Source organism: Pseudozyma flocculosa, assembly GCF_000417875.1.
Source record: "Pseudozyma flocculosa PF-1 unplaced genomic scaffold scaffold00003, whole genome shotgun sequence".
Taxonomy (NCBI): Eukaryota; Fungi; Basidiomycota; class Ustilaginomycetes; order Ustilaginales; family Ustilaginaceae; genus Pseudozyma; species Pseudozyma flocculosa.
In genome coordinates this window covers 20596-28700 of record NW_006920871.1, presented here as the reverse complement: position 1 = coordinate 28700, position 8105 = coordinate 20596, and the positions used below count along the sequence as shown (strand labels likewise).

The following is an 8105-nucleotide window of genomic DNA, read 5'->3' as shown; positions in this document are numbered from 1 at the left end:
GGGGCAGACGAGCAAAAGGTAGGAGAGAGGGGCCCGCAGAAGATGCTGATGGTTTGGGTCGATGGAGCAGCGAGCGCAGCAGCAGCAGCAGAGTCGGGCCTGGCCTGCTGGCCGTGTGGAGCTGCCTGCCTGCTCGCCTGCCCGCCTGCTCGCCCTGCCCGCCGAGCTGCCCGCTTGCCCGCCTTGACCCTTCTTGGGCAGGCGGCGGCCCCATCTCGTTTTTGGCAGCCCGCCAGTTTTTTTTTTTCTCGCCCCCCGGCCCTTCTCTCGGCGCCAGGCCCGTTGGAATTTTTTCTTTCCTTCCCTCGCGGTACCCGATCCACCGAAATTCTCCACACGCCGCCCGAGAGCGTTGCGGCCTTTCTACCGCGCGAGAGAGAGGGGTTAGGCCGGGCTAGGCCAACTCAACTTCCACCTCCCCGCCCGACCTGCACGCAGTCGCGACCGCACCGGACTCATGGAAAGAGAGGGGGGAAGAGGGTGGATTTTGATTCGGGCCGGCGACCACGACGAGACAAAAGGGAGACCTCTCTCGCCGAGAGCCGCCATCGAAAGGGGTTGGGGGAGAGGCACGGGCGATAGGAGGGGCGACTACAGGCGAGAAGAGGGAGGACGATGGAGCGGAGGGAAAGACGAGGGGGAGGGGATGGGGAGGGGATGGGGAGGGGATGGGGAGGGGAGTGGGAGAGAAGCGTCGAGGGGAAGGTGTCCTGGAGCACGAGCGAGCCCCCGTCTCCGGCAGTCACACCTCTGGACGGACAACGACGACCCCTGCCACCCCTCGCCCATCCCCCGGCTTGTGACGGCGGCGTTGAGCGCTCACGCCGCCACAAGGACCGACGCACGCTCATCCGACGCCGTCGTTGCCGACCCAGCCTCGACCGGTGTCGCGGTGCTCGCCGAGCATGCCGCGGCCCTTTTCGACGTCGCCGCCGAGGCTCTGGACGCGCTTCTCTTTGGCCGCCAGCAGCTCCGACACCTCGCGCTCGAGCATGCGCCTCTGGGCGCCCGCGCGCTTGCCGGCCGAGCGCACCGCCTCGAGCAGCTCGATGTTGGAGATGGCGCTGCCGGACCTGGCCTGCTGCGATCCGAGCGTGTGCTCGTCGTCGGCGCTAAAGTCGGCGTACGACTCGTCGAGCACCTTGAGCACCGTGCTCAGGTTGTTGGGCAGGTACTGGAGGATGGGGCTGCCGCCCGTGGCAATGTCGTAGGTGCTGCGCTCGATGATGTACGACTTGGTAAACATCCAGTGGCGGTTGCGGAACTCGCGGATCTGGTCGACGAGCAGGATGTAGAGCGCCTTGGCGCGCGCGCTGCCGCTCGTCTCCATGGCAAAGTCGCGCACGCCGGCCAGCGTCGCGCGCCCCTCGAGCTGCTGGAGGAACTCGCGCTGGTTCTTGGGGCGGTACGTGCGGAAGTCGCGCAGCGTCTTGGTCAGGTCGTTGTTGGGCATGTGGCGTGTGATCTCGAGCAGGTTGTCGCCCGTGGGGACAATCGAGTCGTTGGCGCCCGACTCGCCGCGGTAGAACTGGGGCTCGTCCGAGACGCCCTCGTAGACGACGCCCTCGGGGAACATGCCGTTCTCGCCCTTCTTGGGGCCCGTGCCGAAGATGAAGCTGCGGTACTTGAGGTAGTCGGAGGGCAGCGAGCGGCCCCACATGGTGTCCATCGACAGGTTGATCTTGCGGTACGTCGTCAGCAGGCGCTCAAAGGCCTCCTCGAGCGCCGGGGCGTCGTTGTTGGTGACGGCGCGCAGCGCGTCCTCGGTGGCCGACACGAGGCGGCCCGTGTACGACACCATCTCGACGTGGACAAGGATGAAGCCGCGCTCGGAGCCGGCGGCGTCCTCGAAAGAGCGGATGAGCTCCATGTTGTCGAAGCTGTACTTGCCCGCCGTGCCCTGGTGGTTGGGGTCCTTGACGCGGTAGTTTTGCAGCGCGTACGACGACGCGTACTCCATGTAGGGGAAGTGGCCCAGCTTGTCGGCGAGCTTCTTGAGGGGCACGGCCAGCTGGCGCGGCAGCACGTCGCGTCCGCGGGCGTAGAGGCCCGTCTTGCGGAAGGCGATGTCGACGGGCTCGAGGAGGTAGGCCGAGGTCATGAAGCAGTAGTCGCGGAAGAGGGCGGCGATCAGGTGCGAGTTGCCCGACGCGATGGCCTGGTCGACGGCGCGGGCCTCGGCGCCCTCGGGGTCGAGCTCCGACAGCACGGCGTCGCCAAACTCGCCCTTGGCCAGCAGGCCGGGCTTGCGCTCGCCGTTGGCGTCGGCGGGCTGGCGGATCGTCATGCGGTCCAGCAGCGAGCTGAGGTTGTCAAACGCCGGAGGCAGCGTCGCCAGGGGGTCCTACGAAGGGGGAAAAGGGACGCGGCAAGGTCGGCGCGGCAAGGGTGTGGGGGGTCAGCGCGGTCCTACCATCAGCGGACGAAGCCGTGAGAGAGCCACGTACCTGGCGAGGGAGGAAGCCGCGCTCGCGGGAAATGACAAAGGGCGGCAGCTGCTCGATGGCCTTCTTGTCGCCCCTCTTGACGACGTCGAGCTCCTCGAGCAGGTAGGGCTCGATCTCGGGGGCTTTGCCGCGGGCAGTCTTGACGGCGGCGTCCGAGACCTGGGCGAGGCCACGTCGGGCAGCGGGCACGGCGACCATCGGGGCCAGGCGGGCGGCGGAGGCCGTCTGGCGGAGAGGGGCGAGACGCATGGTGGTCCGCATGGTGGGCGGCAGCGCGTTGGGCAGGTGGTTTGGTAGCTAGTGCTGGGCGGGTCGTTCAGTGCGGCAAGACTCTTGGATGCAGCGACGAGGGCGTCGGGGTTACGAGGGTCGAAAGGTCGCTTCGGGCAGCGAGGACAAGCCTTCTTCAGTCGATGAAGGCGGCTGGGTGGATGGGTGATGTGCTGTGGGCTGGCTAGGAGGGGGCAGAGCGGCGCTGACGGGGAGAGGCGATGGCGTCGGTCGACCTTTATACCGTGAGCACGGTGATACCAGTGCGCGAGCGAGACGGGAGGCAGGGGAACGACCGTCCGGTCACCGAGACGCCCCTCGACCCCTAGCCTGCTGTCGCTTCCTCCCAGCCTCATCCCAGGCCAGGCCTTTCTCCTCCCCTCGCGAGCGGCAGAGGACAGGGGGCGTGGCGAGGCAAAGGTCGGCCGACGAAGAAGCTGGGAATCGGCATCCGCCCGGCTGGCGGGCCACTGTCCGGGCCAAAGGACGGGCGGGCCAAAGTTCGGGCCAAAAGCGGGGCCTTTCCGAGCGAGCCCGCCCTCGCAATGTTGTATCAACGGATGGGCCGGTGGGGCATCGTGGACCCGCAGACCATCATGGCATCCGCCCTATCTGGACCTGCGGCGCTGGTGGGTAGGCCGAGGCAACGCGGCGGTCGCGAGGGAGAGGCAAGAGGCAGGGGGTAAGCTCAGTGTGAGAGGGCGAGTGGTGGGGGGGCGAGGAGGCAGGGGGCGACGGGCGAAGAGAGGATCGAGGCCGAGAGTCAAAACGGCGAAAGGCCCAGCCAGTCGGAGAGCGACGATTGTCGAAGCCCCTTTGCCTCGACCCGCAACCGTGCGTATCCGCTCAGAATGCCGGTCGCTCCTGCCCAGCGGCTGACTTGGTCCGGTCAACGCTCCCCGCCTTTGCGTCTCAGCTTGAGCCGGCGTTGAGCAGGACGGTATTGCAGCGTAGTCAAAGGTGATCACGGACAGCAGGCCAGGTCCAGCTTTCCTTTGCTCGACACCATCCCGAGCCGGGCCAGGTCAGGCCAGGGACAGGTCGACGGCGACAATGGTTCAGGTATCGGCACATCCCGAACCAGCAGAGGGGCCGGGGAGTGGGGCTAGGCCTGGGGTGGCCTGGCCAGGCAGGCGCGCGTATCGGTGGTGCGCGGCAGGCTCCGACACAGGCCTAGGGGACTGGGGAGGCAAGCACGGCCGGCCGGGCCAGGAGCCCCGCCTCGCTCGGCATTTTGCACGGCGTTCTCTGCACCTCGTCGTTTTCCACGGAGCGGAGCGGCAGGGCGAGGCGAGAGGTGCAGGTGAGGACCCTCCCAGTCAGCGAAAAGCCCCCCGCCTGGTTGCCCGCCCACCCGCCTCCTCGCCCTGCCTGCCTGCTCCCCGTGCCGCGTGCGTCGCCCGGAGACTTTTGCGAGGTCGGTCTCGACGTACGTGCAAGCTTGCGAGCAAGCAGGCAAGCAACCAGCGGCTCAGAGACAGCTCCGAACCACTAGCCTCTGGAGGGTCTCGGCTTCCGTTCAATCAAGGGCAGCGGCAGCGGCGACGGCGGCGGCGGCATCAGAGCGTCGCCCCTCCTCCCCCCTCCTGGCTGTCGCACGACTCTCGCAACCACAGGCACAGCGCTCGGCCGATACTCGTCGGAGGGCAGCCGCAGGCCAGTCCCGTCGAGCTTTCTAAAATTGCGTAGACATGCGAAGGGTGCCGTCCCACTAGGGGATCCGGCGAGGCTAGGTGCGATGCGATGCGATGCTGAGGGTGGAGGGCAGAGCAGCCAGATACGGAGCAACAGGGTGACCGAAAGAACGATAAGGGTCGAAGCAGGCAGTCGAGCCCATCAGCGAGACCCCTGCTCGAGGGTAGCGGATCTCTGCCGGCGGCCAGGAGGCGTCCGACGGCCCGCCATCGGTGCTCTCCGCGGGCTCCTACTCAACTGCCTATCGTCCGCCCTTCACAGAAGAATCTTGAGCTGGTGCCGCAAGGCCGCCTCGTTGTCGTTGGTCGCGGCGGCAGCCTTGCCCTTGCCGCCGTGGTGCTGCTTGGGAGACGAGACCGTGGCTCCGCTTCGTGTGGATGCGCCACCGGACGGGCCCGCTTCGGCGAGAAGAGGCGACCGGCTCCAAACCCTAGTCGGCACGTCGGCAAATTCGAGCAGCTGCTGGACGACCTTGTCCTTGTCCTTGTCCTTGGTACCGCCGCTGCCGCTGCCGCCGGCCCCGGATGACGGTGGTTTCTTCGGTAGCGACTTGGATGGACCAGCTGCCAGCACCGAGGACGACGGCAGCGAGCTCGACAGGTTGACGCTCTGGCTTGGCGGAGACGTCGCTCCTGCCTCGCCGCTGGCGCTTCCCTTGGCTGCTCGCTGCTTGCCCGCCGTCGTTGGACCTTGCGTCGGGATCGGTGGCGTGCCGCGGCGTTCGAGGTTGGGCGACGGCCCACGTCGGAAGAGCGATGTGGCCGACGCATTGTTGCCGCGCACGTGGTCGGCCAACGAGGCGAAGCGGTGGCGGGTGGCCGCCCTCGGGCTGTCGCCGTTGCTCGGACTCGGACTGCCCCGCCGCGCGCCCTGCGACTGCGACGCAACGTGCCATTGCTGCTGCTGCTGCTGCTGCTGCTGCTGCGGCCGGAAGGCGCCATCCGATTGGCTCGGCGGCAGCGGACTGCGGCGCCCACCGCGCCACAGGTCGCTCGGCGCCCTTTGCCGGTCCTCCTGCAGCGACGGCCTGGGCGAGAAGCTGTGCATCACGCGGCCCGTCGAGGTCGGGCCTGCCGACATGGGCCCTCTCGCGTTGCTGGCTTCTGATGCCCGATCGGAGGCTTCCCGCTGCGCCCCGGCCGCAGAATGGGCGAGGTACTCGCTGTACAGGTCCAGTGATGGGCGCACGTAGCTCGAGGCGTCGTTGCCCGCGCCCAGCATCAGAGGACGGTGGGGCGACGTTGTCCCGTTGCGGTTGCTCGCGTGCAGGTCCTGGCCGGGTTGCGCAAACGTCTGCATCGTCGCGGCATCAGTGGAAAGGGATTGGTGGCTTTTGCGTCGTCAGCATCATCCGTGCATGGTCCATCCTCGGCGTGGCCCGCCGCGCTTCGATCCCGATCGGGACTCACACGTTCGGGGTCCCAGTCGTCGTACAGCTTCCCGCTCAGCGCCTCTTCCTGGTCGAGGCCGTAGCCGTGGCCTTCGAATGCCGACAGGGTGGCAGAGTGCGGCGCGATGGGCTTGGGGCTGTAGACGACGCCCTTGACCGCCTGGTCGATGCCCAGCGGCAGTGGTGGAGGCTTGAACTCGGTGCGCGGCTTGCCGCCATGCCGCCCAAAGTAGGTGTCGTCGTCGAGGCTTCGCCGGAAGGCGGATCCCGACGGTCCCGCCCCAGGAGCCGAGGCCGAGCCGCTGGCTGCTGCAGACGACGAGGCGTTGGCAGCCGCCTGCCCTCGCCGCGTCCGCTTGCGCGCTTCAAACTGGGCGCGCCCGAACGCCTCGAGGGCGGCCTTGACGCTGTGGGTGAAGGCAAAGTCGGCAGCGGTGAAGCCGTCCTGGTTCTGGGTGGCAAACGAGCAGCCCCGCTCGATGAGGAGCTGGACGAGCGAGAGGTGGCCCCACGCCGAGGCGCAGTGGAGCGCCGTGTTGCCCTCGCGGTCCGGCGCGTCGATGGTCGCGCCGAGGTCGAGCAGCTGCCGCGCCACGTCCTCGTGGCCCTTGATGCAGGCGAGGTGGAGCGGGGTGCGTCGATCGTGGAAGCTGCAGCGATCGACGAGCTCCGACATGGGGACGGCGACGTAGATGCTGCTGTAGGTCGAATAGGCGTAGATGACGTCGGCACGGTCGTAGAGGGCGGCGAGGTGGAGGACATTGTGGCCGTAGATGTCGTTGCTGGGGCCCTTTTGCTCGTGGCCCATCTCGATGAGCCAGCGGATGAGCTCAATGTCGGCATTGTTCTTGATGGCGAGGACGAGGCTCGAGTCGCGGCCATCGTCGAGCGAGCTCTCGTGGCTGGCGCCCAGGCGGTACGTGTAGTTGGGCAGCTTGGTGCGCTTTCCGGCGAGCTCGGCATGCTGGACGTTGCGGACGTCGAACGGGTGTCCGCCCGACAGCGGCCGGCGCGACGTGGCGGTTCGAGGGATAGGCTTGGAGGGCAGAGGGCGGACGAGGCCGACGCTTGGCTGGAGCGCCTCGAAGCCTGGGGATGGGCGCGGCTGAAGCTGGTCGGTCTGCCAGGGTTGATGCTGGTGCTGGTGCTGGTGCTGCTGCTGCTGCTGCTGCTGCTGCTGCTGCAGCTCAAATGCCCTGCTCGCGATGCGCTGGGCGAGGGCGAGGTCGTCGTGTTTGATGGCGCGGCGAAAGCGCTGGGCGAGGGTCGTCTGCGAGGTGGCAGCCGAAGCGCCGGCGGTCGAGGAGCCAGATGCGTTGCGCGCGGGGGGCGAAGGGAGCGATGGCTTGATGAATGCCTGAGGCGTCGATGGATAGAGAAACGAGGGCATCATCCTGGCCAGGCGGGGCCCCCCGTTTCGGCGACGCCTTGGTGCCAGACTACGAGCCAAGCCTAGCACAAGGTGCCGACCGCGATGGTAGGGGCAGAAGTAGCAGCAGCAGCACCGCCGAGACTGCGCTGAACCTGACGTGGGTCCGTAGAGTCGGGGGAGCAGGCGGGCGGGCGTTCGAACAGCCTTCGATGGGCGAGGCTGGATAGAGGTGTCGTAGCAAGCCCGGTAGTGGTCAAGGGCGCTGTGCCGACCGTCCCTGATCAAAGCTGGGTAGATGAAAGGTTGCCGCGTGAGAGGGAGCCAGGCGCGGGGGCCGTCGATGGCCTCGCAGGGCGTGCAAGGCGAGGCAGACGTCGAGAGGAATCGAAAGGGGCCGGGGAAGTCGGAAGGCAATGCCAGGACCTCGGCGGTTGACAATGGCGGCCAGGGCGGCTTCGAGTGCGTTGTGCGCCGCGCTCCGGTGCGTATTGTGAGGGCGCGTGGTGGTGCGGGCGAGCGACGAGCTCAGACCCCCGTTTGCATCATGATGATGGAGGTGGCAGATGAGGGCCATGGACGGTCGAGGGAAGAGGACAGGGCCACCCACCAGTTGATGGCCACCAGGGCTAATAACCAAGATGGCATAAAGACAGGCGGGCAGGGCGGGCGAGCAGGCCAGCAGGCCAGCAGCAGGCCCAGCGCACCAAGCTCAAGGCTAAGCGGGCCTGCCTGCCAACAAAGGTTTGCCTGCTCGCCCGCCCTCGTGCCTTTGCCGGTGTGGAGGAAGGCCAAGGGAGAGAGAGCCCAGCAGAGGCCGGGGGCGTTCCAGGCCACCCGACGGGCCACTCCCGAAGCAGGCCCCTACGCCGGCTGCCGACGGGCGGATCCATCGCCGACGCCGCCAACGCCAAACGCCGAGCCACAGGCAGGC

The 8105-nt window shown here is 67.7% G+C and overlaps 2 protein-coding genes across 2 annotated transcripts; both read right to left on the bottom strand.

Moving 5' to 3' along the window:
- Positions 1–847: 847 nt before the first annotated feature.
- Positions 848–2708, bottom strand: PFL1_01140 (uncharacterized protein; the record flags this gene model as incomplete). The annotated part of the gene is made up of 2 exons (XM_007878645.1): positions 848–2344; positions 2448–2708. The coding sequence occupies 2 exons, from the start codon at positions 2706–2708 to the stop codon at positions 848–850; spliced, it is 1758 nt and encodes a 585-aa protein (XP_007876836.1).
- Positions 2709–4667: 1959 nt separating this feature from the next.
- PFL1_01139 (uncharacterized protein) lies at positions 4668–7195 on the bottom strand (the record flags this gene model as incomplete). Its single annotated transcript, XM_007878644.1, has 2 exons — positions 4668–5705; positions 5822–7195. The coding sequence occupies 2 exons, from the start codon at positions 7193–7195 to the stop codon at positions 4668–4670; spliced, it is 2412 nt and encodes an 803-aa protein (XP_007876835.1).
- Between the last annotated feature and the right edge of the window lie 910 nt (positions 7196–8105).